Source organism: Monodelphis domestica, chromosome 5 (genome assembly GCF_027887165.1).
Source record: "Monodelphis domestica isolate mMonDom1 chromosome 5, mMonDom1.pri, whole genome shotgun sequence".
NCBI lineage: Eukaryota > Metazoa > Chordata > Mammalia > Didelphimorphia > Didelphidae > Monodelphis > Monodelphis domestica.
In genome coordinates this window covers 98,376,478-98,392,892 of record NC_077231.1, presented here as the reverse complement: position 1 = coordinate 98,392,892, position 16,415 = coordinate 98,376,478, and the positions used below count along the sequence as shown (strand labels likewise).

At 49.9% G+C, this 16,415-nt stretch overlaps 1 protein-coding gene across 1 annotated transcript; it reads left to right on the top strand.

Annotated features, from left to right (window-relative positions):
* The first annotated feature begins 1,363 nt into the window (after positions 1 to 1,363).
* MB (myoglobin) lies at positions 1,364 to 16,046 on the top strand. The gene is made up of 3 exons (XM_056798872.1): positions 1,364 to 1,600; positions 11,649 to 11,871; positions 14,524 to 16,046. Exons 1-3 carry the CDS (start codon positions 1,506 to 1,508, stop codon positions 14,668 to 14,670), a joined length of 465 nt encoding a protein of 154 aa, XP_056654850.1. The 5' UTR covers positions 1,364 to 1,505; the 3' UTR covers positions 14,671 to 16,046.
* Positions 16,047 to 16,415: the final 369 nt, after the last annotated feature.

Below are 16,415 nucleotides of genomic sequence, written 5' to 3'. Positions count from 1 at the left end.
TCCTTGTGATTGGTGAATTTCCAGGGAGGCCCGCCATTTTGTGTGGCTGCTGGCCCCGCTTGCTTCACTCCCAGCTCCCTGCCCCTCTCACTCTTAGGTTCCTCCATTTTATTACCAGCTGTCTTGGCCTCATCCAGTTACCCTTCTCCAGGGCGATGGGGACACAGCGCACACTGAGATAAATATAGGACTCAGACAAAGCTGGAGGCTCCTCAGAGAGCTCAGAGACTCGCAGAGCCAGGGAGGTTTTAGGGATTTGCTCAAGGCCAAACTCCTGGTAAATGGCAGAGACACGATTTGAACCCAGGCCTTCCTCATTAGACTGAGTTCCTTGAGTGCAGTGACTGTAGCTTTTGTAGCTTCAGGGTCTCACACAGTGCTTGGCACACAATAAGCATTTAATGCATGCCTGACTTAACTCCTTGAACCAGGGTAAGAGTGAGAATAGTTTCCATTTTGAGGAGTGCTACAAGGTCTTCCCATCGCTTTGCCTGTATAATCAATCCTGTTTGACCCTCCTGCCAGCCCTGTCTGGGGAAGCACGATTATTACCCCCCATTTTACAGATGAGGAAGCTGAGGCTGAAGTTAAGTGACTTGCCTGGGCTTAGAGTCCCATCCAGCGCTTAGCTGCAGGAGGCACTTAAATGATTGTTGATGGGTCCCCAACTGCTTCCTTAGTCTCTGGGGGTGTCGGGGTGGCATGTGGCACTGTGGAGACCCTTGAATTTGCTCTTTTTTCTCACCCGGGGTACCCTGGGCATTTTTCCTCTTTTTGCCTCAGTTTCCTTCCTTGTAAAACGAGGGAAGGGGTTGGACCAGATGAGATGACCTCCGACGTCCCTTCCACATCGATCTTTGATTCTAAGATGTATTTATTGTATGATGCCAAGAAGTCTTGCCCGCACGTAGTAGGTGCTCAGCCAACATTTCTGGAATGTGAGTGAGGGGAGCGGAGGGAAGGGAAGGGGAGGGGCAGCGGTGTCCCTCCCCCTCTCCCCCTCTCCCCTTCGGAGCTCTGGGATGGCTTCGGGAAGGTCAGGAAAGAGGTTCTAAATAAGGTAAGCAGGTCTTGTGGCCCCAAAGTCAGGGCCAAGAAGTTGGAATCCCAAGCTTGGAGGCCTGCTGGGGGCCTTTTCTAGTCCCCCGGCAGGAGGAGGGCGTTGAGTTACAGGCTTCTGGCAAGGGGCCGGCCAGTGCCCTTTCGGTCTGCCTCGGGAGGGGGCAAGCCCCAGGCTCGCTGCCCCCTCCCCCAGCTGGTGGCCTGAGCTCCGGGCAGGCCCACAATGGCACCTGACCCAAAATAACTTCCATGTGAGCAAGAAAGAAAGAGATTAGAACCCAGACTGGGATGACCGAGAGCGCAAGGCTGGGGCTGTCAATCGCTAGGAGTGGCCAGGACCCAGGGGAGGGTATAAAGGCCCCTGGCAGGCTGGGGCTGCTTCCAAACCCAACTCGAGACTTGGGCACAACTGACACTCTTGCTCATCTTCTTTGGGCAGCGCCATGGGTCTCAGTGATGGAGAATGGCAACTGGTGCTGAACGCTTGGGGGAAGGTGGAGGCGGATATCCCCGGCCATGGGCAGGAGGTGCTGATCAGGTAAAAGGCCATTGATCTCGCCCCCCCTCTTTGCATGAGGGTCTCAGAGCCCCCCTTTCCTTCTGTGCCATTGGGTCAAGCATTGGTGAGCAGGAGCAGGAGGAGGGCAGGCTTGGAGGGTCAAAGGCTGATGGAGTCAAGCTGGAAGGAGCCCTAGAAAGCCCCTAGTGCAGCCCCCTCCCCACTGGGGCAGATTGAGGAAATGAAAGACCAGAGAGGTTAGTGCCTTGCCTAAGCCGTGCAGCTATTAAGTAGAAGAGCTTGAATTCGAATGCTCCTCCTCTGACTCCAAATCCAGGGTCTTTAGAGACCTTCACGTTCATTTAATCCAACTCCATTTAACAGATGGAAAAAAACAGAGACCCAGAGAAAGGAATCAGCCAGTCCCAAATCACCCAGAAAGTCTGGAAGAGCCAGCACTTGAACACAGGTCTGGCTGGAATGCTTTCCATTTTGATATGTCAAAAATTCATAGGCAAGACTGGGGACCGTACCCAGGAGTCCTAGCTCCCCAGCCATTGCACTCTAGACGTGCATGAAGCCTATCCAGAAGAAAGGATACAAGCCAGACCCTCCCAAGGACCCAAGCTTGAAAAGGTATGATGACACACAGGGCAACTGGGAAGCCCCTCAAAAAGCTGACAGCGCCCTCAGCCCTCTGTAAGTTGGTTTCCAGATTCCTGGGTCGCTCACTGGGCCTCAGTTTCTCCTTCTGTAAAGGGAGAGTATGAGACTTTCCCCCCAGTTACTTCCATCATAATGGCAGAGATGCTTCCTGCTCGGTCTTCACTTGTCTGTGGTCTTTGCTAATCTGCAGCTGGGACCACATACGCTTCCCTTCCCTTCTCTCCTTCCAGAACAAGTCCTGGGTGGGAAAGCTTCTAATCCTTCACAACCACTCAGGTGGCACCACGGAAGCTTGTCAGACCCGGCGGTTATTAACACCATCATCAGGGCATGTCGGAACGGTCTATTTCCTCTTCATTAGTTGAAATTGGTATATATGTTTTCCTGAGGCATCCATTATAGCTCACACCATATGGCTGCAATTCAATATAAATAAATAGGATATGTGTGATATGCCTCTTGGAAAAGGCACATGTATCCCTTCTATTCAGAGCTGGAAGCAATCACAGGATCCTAGATCTAGAGCTTGAAGGAACCCCAGAAGCCATCTAGCCCAACCCCTTCGTTTTACAGATGAGGAAAGTGAGGCAGACAGAAGTTAAGTGACTTGTCCTAGGTCATTCAGCTAGTAAGTGTAGGAGACAGGATTTGAATTCAGGTCTTCCTGACCACCAGTTCTTTAGAGGTCATTTAATCCAAACTACCACCCCCATTTTATAGATGGGGAAAATGAGATTCCCAGAGGGCAAGTGATTTGCCTTAAGATTATCCAGGCAGTATAGGTCAGAGAAGGGAACTGAGACCTTTGGCTACAAGCCTAGTGCCTTCCCCTCCTGGGCCACCCCAGAGTAAGAGAGAACTTATTGATTGAAAAACAGCTAACCTGGTTCCACCCCTAACTTACTGTGTGTCCTGGTCCGTTGGGCTTGGTTCCCCCATCTGGATAATGAGGGTGTTGGTAGGTGCTGCAAGGTCCTTCCTGGCTTGAAGATCCTAGGAAACGTTCCACCTTATGCCCAAGGATAGTAATCAGACATCCATTCCCGGCTTAAGCACATCACTGACATTTTCTTACTCCAGGATACAGGGGGACCAAGAATTAATCCGTAGGTTTGGTGCCAGGAGTCCCAGCCCTTATTACCTGTGTGACCTTGGGCAAGTCAGGTCTGCTCTCCAGGCCTCAGTTTCCTCCTCTGTAAAATGAGGGGCCTCCAAGTCCCTTCCAGACCCAGATAGAGGAGCCCTGGATCTTGTCACAGATGGAAACGCATGTTTCTCCCCTTTCCACGTTGGCCAAATATTCTCCTGCATTTCTCTGCATTTCCACCCTTCCCTCCCCATCTGGGTGCTTCCCTGAAAGGAGGCTGGGTGGCCAGATTGCGGTGGACCTGGGACTGGGGAGAATGAGCCGAGACCTTCAGAAAATAGGAGATTTTCTCATTCCCAGACTTTGGGGAGCCGGGGAGTCAGAGCAGGAAACCCCGGAGAGTCCTCTTGCGCAGGGGGAGCCAGACCTAGTGACTCAGCTAAAGAGAGGGCCACCCTCCGTCTCCAGCACTGAATGAAACTTGCCCTCCTGGAACTCAGGATGGTCCCCCCTTTCCACAGCTCAGTTCTCTCCTCTGAGACATCAGGGCATTGGACTAACTGGCTACTCTGTCCTTCTAGTTCTGACATTCTGCGTCCAGAGACTTCGCTCGGACGTTCTCTGTCCTAAGGTGCCTCCCTCTGGCATCCTCTGCTCTAATCCCTTCTAGCTCCCATCTCCGTCCTACCATTCCTCCCAGGGCTGACATGACCTGTGCTGGGGATCATCCATGACCTGGGATTCTAGTCCAAAGCTCCCCCGACATCTACATTTATGTTCCAAGTTCCCTTCTAGAGCGGATAGTGGCTGCCTGTCCGGTGTCGGGTGATGGTGTGTGTCGAGGGGTGCGTGGGTGCCTGGGTGGGTGTAGGGGGGCTCTTTGGGCGACTCCGGTCTGGGTGACAGGATACAGATCTGGCTGGACTCTCCTCCCCTTGCGGGAAGAGTCTGTGCTGTCCGGGAGGACGCCCGGGGTCCTGGGGCTTCTGGGAAACCTTCCCATCCTCCTCAGAATCATTTGGACCTAAGAGGCAGAAGGCTTTCCAAAGGTCTTAGGGCGCATGGAATGCCCAGGAGAGGACGAGCTCTGGAAGGCTGCCCAGTCCTTGGGGTACCATTTGTCTGTTCCGTGTCTCAGGTTCTAATGGCGACAGACTCCTGAGGAATGCTGCTCTGTCTCTTTCTCTCAGCCTCTGTCTGTGTCTCAAGGAATTCAGTTCAAGGGTGTCCTTGCTTTGGGGGTGGCCGGGTGCTTCTCAGGGGCTGAGATGGAGAGGAGGATGGTTCAGTGGACCCTTGACAATAGCCTACTATGGCTGCCACCGTTCTTCCTTTGGGACCTTGGACAGATCAAAGATCAAAGAACCCAGATGTTAGACCCTCTCCAGTTACCAATTTTAGAATCAGGTTTAGATCTAGATCTCAGTAGCCAGCCTATCCAATTCCCTTATTTTCCAGAGAAGGAACTCAGAGAGGGTGAGCGGCTCGCCCAGAGACACACAGCTAAGACACAGGCAGGGGTATTTGTGTGTGTGTGGGGGGGTCTTTGAGCTACTCCTTTTTGGGGGGTGGGATGCAGATCTGGCTGGACTCTCCTGCCCTTGGTCAGACAGGGAGTAAGTAAGCAAGAGAATCATCAGACTCCAAATCCAGGCATCCTCCCACTAAACCACATGTCTACGTCTCCATTTGCCCTTCGCTTGCCTCAGTTCTCACTTGAAACACGAGTTGACTACCATGGGGGGAGTATTTTAAAGTGCTTGATAAAAGGCATAAATAAGGTCCTAAAACCACAGAACTGGGAATTTGGGGACAACCTCAGAGATCAATTAGTCTGAGTCAGCTTTATGTTAGATATAAGGAAATTGGGACCTGGAGAAGGAAAATGACTGATCCAGGGCCATACAGTGAGAATATAAAAGCTGGTCCTAGAACCTAGCTTATCTCACAGGGGCTGTTGAGAGGCTCTTAGGATATAATGAATAGAAAGCACTTTGGATGATCGAGATCAGCTATGATGAGGATGATTCTCTAATAGTATTTTAATATTACCATTATTATAGTATTGATCATGACTAGCTCAGAGGGATCTCAGTTATTTAGTTCAACCTCCTCTTTTTTGTAGGGGAGGCCCAGGCAAGTTAAGTTACTTGTCCAAGGTCACTCAGCAAAGTGGTGGGAAGAAACCTTCTTCCCCATCCAGTGTCCATCTTCGCCTCCTAGCCCTACCTCCAGATTTAAAGCTAGAAGGGACTGAATGCAGCCCCCTATTTTATAGAGGAGGAGACTGAGGCCCAGAGAGAGGAAATGACTTATCCAAGGCCACACAGAAATCAGAGGTAGAGAGCTAGAAGGGCCCTCCAAGGCTACCTAATTCATCTCTCCCATTTTCTGGGCAAGGAAGCTGAATCATGTTTTGTTTCCACTGGATCTCTTGAAGGGATTTCTTTCCTGTATCTGTGGAAGCCCGGGAACTTCTTGGGGATGGGGAGTGGGGTGGGACATCTCTCTGCTGCCTCCTGCCTCATCTGTCTTTGTTTCATGGTGTCTGGGAAGCTGACTCCCCCACACGGGCTTGTCAAGAGGACTAGCTTGCCAGCTAGCAGGGAGACAGTGAGGTAAATAACAGAGAAAATGATTCAGGATTGAAAAACTCTTTGCAATTCCTTCTGCCCATCTGCAGAGATGAGGATGACTGGATTCTGCTCCTTCTAGAGGCTCCCATCCAGCCCAGCCAGTGCCCTCCCAGGTCCATGGCCCATGGGCCACACTAGCCTCATGTTACCTTGGGATGACGGAGACACCAACTGTGGGGCGAGGGACAAAAAGGGGGCAGCTGCTTAGGCAGGGATCATTCAGCAGGCCGGAAAGCAGGTGCTGAGGAGGGAGGGCCTCCCAAGGCACTGCCAAAAATAGGCTTAGGCCTTTCCCGGGGTGAGGGGCTGCCTGAGGATGAAAAGGAGGAGACCTGAAATGGAAGGACTGAAAGGGACCTTAGAAACATCCAGAAACTGGGGGTGGGGGGGCTCCTGCCAAATATCATAGGAAATGGGCTGTGAGATCCTTTCACCTTTGAGATCATCCAGCCCTTTCCTTTGTCCAGTTAGGAAATGGAGACTCAGAGAGGGGGAGCTTGTGTTTGGTCCAAGATAAAGAGGAAAGATAGATGAGATAGAAGAGAGATGAAAGAAAGGGAGAGAGGTAGGGAAGGAAAGAGAGATGGGGGACTAAAGAGAGATGAGCAAGCGAGAGAAAAGAAAGAAATGAAAGAGAAGAGAGAAAGGAGTGAGAGAGGAGAGAGAAAGAGGGAAGGGAGAGAGGAGAGTGACAGGAGAGAAATGAGAAAGAAGGAGGGAGGGAGAGAGAGAAAGAGAGAGAAGGAGGGATGGAGAGAAAGAGAGAGAGAGAAGAAAGATAAAGAGGAAAGATAGATGAGATAGAAGAGAGATGAAAGAAAGGGAGAGATGTAGGGAAGGAAAGAGAGATGGGGGACTAAAGAGAGATGAGCAAGCGAGAGAAAAGAAAGAAATGAAAGAGAAGAGAGAAAGGAGTGAGAGAGGAGAGAGAAAGAGGGAAGGGAGAGAGGAGAGTGACAGGAGAGAAATGAGAAAGAAGGAGGGAGGGAGAGAGAGAAAGAGAGAGAAGGAGGGATGGAGAGAAAGAGAGAGAGAGAGAAGAAAGATAAAGAGGAAAGATAGATGAGATAGAAGAGAGATGAAAGAGAAAGAGAAAGGGAGAGAGGTAGGGAAGGAAAGAGAGATGGGGGACTAAAGAGAGATGAGTAAGCGAAAGAAAAGAAAGAAATGAAAGAGAGAGAAGAGAGAAAGGAGTGAGAGAGAAGAAAGAGAAAGAGGGAAGGGAGAGAGAGGAGAGAGTGACAGGAGAGAAATGAGAAAGAAGGAGGGAGGGAGGGAGGAAGAGAGAAATAGAGAGAAGGAAGGAAGGAGGGAGAGAGACATTAGGAAGGATAGATAGAAATAGAGAAAAAGAAAGAAGTATAGACACTGAGAGAAACTGAGACAGAGATGTGGGGAGACACACACACTCAAAGGATAGAGAAAGACAAAGAGAGAAAGACTGAGAGAGCAATAGGACTCCTCTAGGTCCTGGATTCTGTCTCCTTTGTGGTTTGTGTTTCCAAGGGAAACAGGAGGCATGCCTGAAAACAGATGAAAACCCATAAAGATTCCTAATGATCAGTCCTGTCTAACCCTGCCCTAGTCAGGAGGTACTCTGGGCTCTTGTCCCATTATTTTTGGACCCAGCTCCTTCCCCCTTAAGCTTTGGCTTCTCCCGCTGTCTGAGGAGCAGGATAAGAATAGTGGCTGCCTGATAATATTAGTAATGAGCTCAAGACCCTTGGGTGAAAGGTACAGGCTGAAAGCAGGCAGTGACGCATGTGGCCTTTGGATGGGGGCTCCACTGGGATCAGCTAACATAGGATACAGTCGCTGGGCGGTCCTGCCTAGCCTGAGGCAGAGGCTTAGTGCCAAAGGAGAAGATGTAGAAATGTTTAGGATTCTGACATTGTATGTGTGTGTGAGCATGTGTGTGTGTGTGTGTGTGTGTGCGCACGCACACGTGTATGAACAATAGCTGTGTGGCTGTCTCAGTGCAGCTCAAATGATAATTGGGTATCTTTGTATCCTGGTGCCTAATTATAACTGTGAACGTGGGTGTCTAATAATAGAATCCCAGAAGCACTGAGATGCAGGTCCTCCGTGCCATTGAGTCCAAGGGTTATCTCCCCAAGGATACATCCCCATTTATTCATTCACTGATGCCTCCTATAAGCAGTTATCAACGCCTACTGTGTGGCTAAGGAAGTGAGACCAGAGTTAGAGGCATGGGTTCAAGTCCCTATCTGTCCACAACCTGGACAGGTCTTGACATTCTAGGCTGTAGAGCAGTTGAAGGAGTTTCCTTGCTCTGGGTTCCGTACATCAGTGAAATCATGTATCCAGGAAAAAAACTAGACACACCCGCTGGTCACTGCTAGATTCTGGGAGCACAGCAATCAATAAAAACAAATATTCCCTGACCTCGGAAACGGAGCCCTGTGTTGGAGAGGGAAAGGGTAACCCCTCCAGGATCTTGGCCGAGAAGCCCCCTCGGAATGGGTCGGGAAGAGTCAGACGCGACTGAAACTGGACAATGACCCTGGAGTGGGGCAATGTGGATCCGGCTCTAGTCAGGAATGGATTTGCCAGCAGACAATGCTCGAATGCTGGACAGTTCAGAAGCTTTTCCTTACACGGAGTGGACATCTGCCACTGGGCAGCTTCCATCTGGTCCTGCCCTCTGGGGCCAAGCACAGCCGATGGGATGCTGCTGGCGCAGGGCGGCCATTTAAAAGCTTGAAGACAGCTCTATGTTTTCTTCAGGATTAAGTCCTGGGAGAGACCTTAGGAGCCATCCAGTCGAAGCATCTCTTTCCAGAAGAGGAAAGTAGGCTAGTCCAGGAGGAGAGAGACTTCCCCCAAGTGAGCACACATCATAAACAGTTGACCCAGAATCTGAAATCCAGATCTAGGGCTTTTCCCAAGACGCCATGTTAAAAGTATTGCAATGGCGGGGCAGTTAGGTGGTTCGGTGGATTGAGAGTGAGGCAGAATTCTTGGGTTCGAATCTGTCTTCAGAGCCTGAAGAAAACATGAGAGCTGTCTTCAAGTGTCCTTAGACCCTTTCTAGCTGGGCAAGTCACTTGACCCCCATTGCCCAGCCCTGACCACTCTTCTGCCTTGGAACCAATACAGAGTATGGATTCAAAGATGGAAGATAACAGTTAAAAAAAAAGTAGAGCCATAGGGACAGCTGGATAGCACAGTGGAGTTCAGAGGACCTGGGTTCAAATCTGTCCTCAGATACTTCCTAGCTGTGTGACTCTGGGCAAGTCACTTAAGCCCAATGATCTAGCCTTTACTGCTCTTTTACCTTGGACCAGATACCTAGGACTGAAGGTAAGGGTTTAGAAAAAAATCTGCCAATCAATAACCAAGCAACTATTAAGCACCTACTATATCCCAAACACTATGCTAAGGCTCCTATGATCCAAAGACCAAGAATTGGAACAAGGAATGAATGAATGACAAGATGGGAGGTGTAGAATGGGCCCTTGGTCAGATATCTCTTGGACTAAATGGCATAAGTATCATCTCCAAAAGAATTCAATTCAATAAGGACTTTCTACGAACCTCCTATGTGCCAGCTATGGTACGAGATGCTGGAGATAGAAAGACAAGATGATAGACCTGCCTTGGAGGAACTTATGTCTTAATGGGCTTATATTCCCCACTGGATAGATAAAGGACCCAAGTCAACAAAAGGACTCAACAACTGGCTCAAGTTCCCACTGATAGTAAATAACAGCATGCAAAAGATGAAGCCAATTCTCAACTCTGAACTATAACTAGGACTGGCACCCGGATCTTTGCCCAGGGCATTGCCATCTGGGAGAGCTCCCTCCTCCAGGTGAGCCTCCAGTCCCCTCACTTTTTACCAGCTGGCTCTAGATTCAAATCCCTCCCCTGCCTTTAGCTGCTACCTCCAGGGTCTGGCCACTAAGGCACCTGCTTTCTTAGAACTAATTTCTAGAATGGCACCACCTTGAGCCAGACTATCCCCTCCACCCCTGCCACCACCATCCCACGCCCCACGTGAAAATATTTTTAGTTCCAGCTCTGTATAGCTCGGCAGTGGACTGAGCCTCAATCTTGAAGCCTTTCCATATCCCCAATTCCATCCCCCTCCTCTTCTTTTATTATCCAAGGCTAGGGTTGAGCTAGTGCCTGGAGATGGCCCTGAAGACCCATCGCCTCCTCTCCACAGAGCCAGGGACAGCTCCCAACATGCCAAGGGAGATGAGAGTGAGACAAGTGGCTTTCCTGGCTAGAGTGACAGACTGGCGTCTGTGCAGGGAGGGCTCTGGACTTAGACCCACTTTCAGGCTCCTGGTAGCCATTTAATAAATACCTGTTGGGTGTTTGGTTAACAAGTCACCAAGACAATAAAACTCCAGGCTGGCTTTACAGGGACTCAATGTCAGACCCATCTGGGTGTCTGCTGGACTGTCTGGAACAACACAGGACATGTCCTTCTGTTCTAGGCACCAAACACCTACTTGGGCATCGCATTGAAGAGTCCCAAAGATAAGCGTGAGAACCCTTGATGTGCCACTGGTGATCTCAGGGCTGTGAAGTACTTTCATGCCTTCGATGATTACTATAATTAATATATAACTAACATTTACACAACCAGGTAATGTGCTAGGCACTTTACAATTAGTATTTCATTTGATCCTCACCACGTTGGGAAGTAGGAGCTATTATTACCCCCATTTTATAGATGAGGAAACTGAGGCAGAGATTAAGTGACTCACCCAGAATCACATAGCTAGCTGGTAAGTATATGAAGTCAGGTCTTCCTGACTTAAGACCCAATGCTCTATCCACTGCACTAGCTGGCTGCCACATGAATTAATAATTATTAAGTTCCCCCTATGTGCCAGGCACTGTGCTAGGCACAGGCACTACAAAGACAGGAACAGTCCCTGCCTTCAAGGAGCTTATATTCTTTGGGGGAAAGAAGAAAGGTGGACTGAGATAAATAAGTGCTTGTATAATCTAAATGAATACAATCAACAAACATTTATAAAGTGCCTCATCAATTCCATTAAGTATGGGGCACCTAGGTAGTACAGTGGCTAGAGAGCCAGGTCTGGATTTGGGAGAATCTGGGTTCCAGTTCAGTGGCCCAGTGAATACAGTGCAGAGCTTGGAGTTAGGAAGATTCTTTTTCATGAGTTCAAATCCAGCCTCGGACTCTTCCTAGCTGTGTGACCCTGGGCAAGTCACTGAAGTCAAAAGAACTTCCTCTCTGCCATTTGTTAGTTGTGATCATAGACAAATCCCTTGTTTCTCCTGGTCTGTGTGCTGTTGCTGTTCAGTTGTTTTTCAGTTGTGTCCAACTCATTGGGACCCCTTTGGGGTTTTCCTGGTGAAGGTACTAGAGTAGTTCACCATTTTCTTTTCCAGCTCATTTTACAGATGAAGAAACTGAAGCAAACAGGGTAAAATAACTTGCCCAGAGTCACATAGCTAGTAAGGCTGAATTTGAGGTTTCAGTTTGTTCATCTGCAAAAGCAGAAGTTGGATCTTGGAGGAGGAGACTGCCCAGACAGGTAAACTTACTCTAGGTCACAAAGAGAGTGACTAGCAGAGCTAAGCATTGAACCACATCCCATGTCACCAAATGGCGCTCTTTCAATCCAATGATTCTGAGCCTCCCCTGACTTCAGCCAAGCCTCACCGAGGCTCTCTCCCTTTCTCTTCCCAGACTCTTTAAAGGCCACCCTGAGACCCTGGAGAAGTTTGACAAGTTTAAGCACCTCAAGTCTGAGGATGAGATGAAGGCATCTGAAGACCTTAAAAAACATGGCGCCACGGTGCTCACTGCCCTGGGGAACATCCTCAAGAAGAAGGGCCAGCATGATGCAGAACTGAAGCCTCTGGCCCAGTCCCATGCCACCAAGCACAAAATATCCATCCAGTTCCTGCAGGTCAGAAGCTGGGGTGCATTGGGAAGGATGGAGAAACAGTGTGGGGAGGGTTATGGGAGTGAAGGCACAGCCTAAGCTTACCCAAGGGCTTCAAATGTTGGTACCATTGAGTTCAAGTTGGAAAAGATCTTATGGTTTATTAGAACAACCTCCTCACTTGCAGGTGAGGAAACTAAGAGAATGAGACATGGCTGATGTTCAGAATCGGTCTCTTTGACCACAGGTTGGATGTTTTTTCCAATGGGCTCCTTCCTCTTAAAGCTCAATTGAGACCAATTCCTTTATATCACAGAATCAATTTACTTACCCAAGGTTGCTACCCTAGGTAGCAAATGACAAAGCTAGAATTTTGTAGTGTCATAGGCTAAGAACCAAAAAGGGCTTTAGAGGCCACTGAGTTCAACCTCCCTCACTTTACAGATGAGGAAACTGAGGCATGAGGCCATTAAGTCATTTACTTTCTTCAAACACAGGACCTCTATTGCTTACACCAATATTCCCTTTCCAACACTCTTAGTTGGCCTATATTTAAGTCCAGTTGAGCAGGATTAGCTAGAGTTCTTTCTTTCTTTCTTTTTTCCTTTTTTTCTTTCTTTCTTTTTTCCTTCCTTCCTTCCTTCCTTCCTTCCTTCCTTCCTTCCTTCCTTCCTTCCTTCCTTCCTTCTTTCCTTCCTTCCTTCCTTCCTTCCTTCCTTCCTTCCTTCCTTCTTTCCTTCCTTCCTTCCTTCCTTCCTTCCTTCCTTCCTTCCTTCCTTCTTTCCTTCCTTCCTTCCTTCCTTCCTTCCTTCCTTCCTTCCTTCCTTCCTTCCTTCCTTCCTTCCTTCCTTCCTTCCTTCCTTCCTTCTTTCCTTCCTTCCTTCCTTCCTTCCTTCCTTCCTTCCTTCCTTCCTTCCTTCCTTCCTTCCTTCCTTCCTTCCTTCCTTCCTTCCTTCCTTCCTTCCTTCCTTCCTTCCTTCCTTCCTTCCTTCCTTCCTTCCTTCCTTCCTTCCTTCCTTCTTTCCTTCCTTCTTTCCTTCCTTCCTTCCTTCCTTCCTTCTTTCCTTCCTTCCTTCCTTCCTTCCTTCCTTCCTTCCTTCCTTCCTTCCTTCCTTCCTTCCTTCCTTCCTTCCTTCCTTCTTTTTTCCTTCCTTCCTTCCTTCCTTCCTTCCTTTCCTCTTATCTTCTGTTTAGGATCAAAACTATGTATTGTTTATAAGGCAGAAGAATGGTAAGGGCTAGGCAATGGAGGTCAAGGGACTTGACCAGGCCTGTCTCTCTAACCACTTAGCCATCTTGCTGCACCCCCTCCCCATAGGGCTCTTAATCCAAAGACCTGAAGTCTTCAGAAAGGAGAGGCAATAAGGCTCTTGCCCTGGCCAACCCCAGTAATGGATACTGGTCTCCTGAGGTCACTGGAGAAGCCATTTAGCTGGTGACAGATAGGTATTGTATTGCTACAAACCTGTTGGACTAGATGAAAGGGACTGTGGAGACAAGAACTGTCCCCCAAGGGGCCCAGGGGAAGGCTGGTGTGTGCCTGGCAGCGTCTCCTCTCCCGGCTGGAGCCAGACGCTTTGTTTGGGCTGTTGAATTTTGAATGAAGGGACAGCCTTGGTGAACTCTGCCCCTCTACCCATTCTGTCCAGAAGTTCTTCCCAGGAGCCCCTGTCGGCCTTGGAAAGGCATCTGGCCCAACAGGCCGGGCTCGGGGCTGTGGGCCTTGGTTTCGAGCCCTGCCTCAAGACATGTAATCACCCCATGAGGACAGACAAGTCACTTCCCAAACTCTGAGCCTCAGCCAGCTCCTTACTGGGTGTGCAAACCTCAAAACGCCCAGAAAGGGCTATCCCAGTCCTTCTCTGGACCCCAGTTTCCTCATCTATAAAATAGGGATGATAAAACCTGCCCCAGAATCAGGAAGCCCAGGGTTCAAGTCCCATCCCTGCCCCACCCTGACTGGGTGACCCTGGGCAAGTCCCTCAATCCTTCACAGCCCTTGCAGCAACTCTCAAAGATGAAATTCCATTTTAGGACTACTTAGTGCTAAAGAGTACAGCTCCGAATTGAGGGAGGGAGTTTCTGCCTCAATGGCACCATCCAAAAGAAAAATGGCAAAATCAGAGGGAGACAAAGGGAGGGGCTGGCATGGCCCGAGGCTCCTGAGTCCTGGTCTGGGGTCTTTCTATCATTTAGAGTAAAGGCTGATGGCTTCACCTCTGTGATCCTTAGAACGACTCAGGGACTCGGGTCTGGCTCCATCAAAATCCTCATTTTCTAGAGAAAACGGAGGTGGACAGAAGCTTAAGTGGCTTGTCCAGAGTCACCCAGCCAGGAAGGGGAGAGGCCAGGTGGGAGCTCAGGTTTCTGGGCCCTGAACCCCCCCTTGGCACAAATGCTGCCTTCGCCCTTTTCGGGGGGCTGATGGCCCCCCTTGTCTGGTTTTGCTGCCCAGACCTCCTCCCATTTCCTCCGCTCCAAATTGGTTCCATATGTTCTGAGTGAAATCTGAGACGCTGGAGGCCCTTTCCCACTCCCGCTTCTGGGTCTCCCTCCAGATTTTGAATAGGAGCCGTTGGCCCCACTCATCCCCCCCCCCAAAGACCCCCTCCTCCTCCCTCCAGGGCCGGCCTGCTGCCTCACTGACCCCGCTTCCTGCTCTCTCCCCCTCCGCAGTTCATCTCAGAAGCCATCATCCAGGTGATCCAGAGCAAACATCCTGGAGACTTTGGAGGGGATGCCCAGGCCGCCATGGGGAAGGCCCTGGAACTTTTCCGCAACGACATGGCGGCCAAGTACAAGGAGCTTGGATTCCAGGGCTAGAGCGGCCGGGGCGGTCAGACCCCTCTGCTGGCTGGCCGGCTTCTCTCCGAGGTCACGTAGTTAGCTCGCGTTCAAGTAGTGCCTTAGATTGGGGTTTGGGGACACCTTATCTGACTGAGACTCCCTAATGGCAGACCAGAGGGAGGAGGTCAGGGGGCGCTTCTTACTCTGGCTTTCTCCTTGGCCTTCTGAAGGAGCCCTTGGCAGTGGCCTGCTGCCCCTCTTTCCTGGCCGTTACACCTCTCTGCTTTCCTCTCTGGGAGGCATCGACCACTGGGCATGGAGAAGAAAGGGCTGGAGGGAGGAGAGACGACTGAGGGAAGGGGGAGCCCTTCTTCCCCCCATCTGGATCCCTAATGGCTTCCAGTCTGCCCTTGATTAGCCCTTCAACCCGGGACTCCTTCCTTTGCTCTCCCCCAAGGCTGTCACAGCCAGGGCCCCCACATTCCTTGGGGATGGAGGCTTGACAGATGGTGATGAAAGAGTTGGAGACATCCAAGAGAGAGAGAGAGAGAGAGAGAGAGAGAGAGAGAGAGAGAGAGAGAGAGAGAGAGAGAGAGAGAGAGAGAGAGAGAGAGAGAGAGAGAGAGAGAGAGAGAGAGAAGGGGGAAGGGAGAGAGAGAGGAGGGAGGGAGGGAGAGAGAGGGAGAGGGAGAGGGAGGGAGGGAGGGAGAGGGAGAGGAAGGGAGGCATAATGTTCTCAGTTAATGGGTGTGACTCTCCTGGTCTTAATAAAGGACCTGCAACCAATTTGTCTGTCTGGGCCTGGTGCTTTCCTCCCCTCCGAGAAGATGAATGAGACCTGGGAGGAGAGAGATGACAGGGAGATGGACAAGGCTGGGAGCTGGCTGGCAGACAGCAGCATTGATGTCAGTCCCAGAGAACCTTGAATGTGGGCAGAAAGTCGTAGGAGGCAAGCTGCCTTTTAGAAGGAACAGATGGATTCGCAACCTGAGTGCCCCAGAAAGGTCCAGACCAAAGAGGGACCAAGATGGTGTTAGGAGAGGAGGGCTGGATGGGCAGATTTCCTTACAAACCACATCTTGGCTTCCCCTGACCTGGGTCTGAGGGTCTCTGGAGAGATTGGGGGGGGGGAGGAGAATCGTGTGGGATGGGTGGATAGATGGGGGGCAGGTACGATGAAGGGGGAAGGGCTGGGAGGGAGCTCCCCAATACTCATTCTACAGATGAAGAAATGGTGATTCAGGATGGAAAAACTATTGTCTAAGATTACACAGAAGTGATAGAATAAGAATTCGAACCCCGGGACTGACAAATCCAATGTTCTGCCTTTTAAGAAAAATTAACATTTTTACTGTTTACCTTGTTCCCTCCCCTTCTGAGATAATTTGTAATAAAGAAGTCTAGTTAAGTAATATCCATGTTGGTTTTTTTTTAAACCCTGATCTTCAATTTAGGATCAATTCTTGCATTGTTTCCAAGACAGAAGAACAATAAGGGCTAAGCAATGGGGGGGGGGGGGGTCACATAGTTAGGAAGTGTCTGAAGTCAAATTTGAACCCAGATCTACCCCCACTCCCATCTCTAAGCCTGGCTCCCAATCCACTGAGCCACCCAGCTGCCTTCTAAGCAATATACAAGAGAGGAAATGAAATGGAGTAGATAGAAGAAGACCTGGTTTCAAATCCCATCTCAGAAAATTACTGTGTGGATAAGTCACTATCTGAGCCTCAGTTTCCCCATATGTAAAAAGAAAATAATAATAGCAGATCTCTCATAGGGCT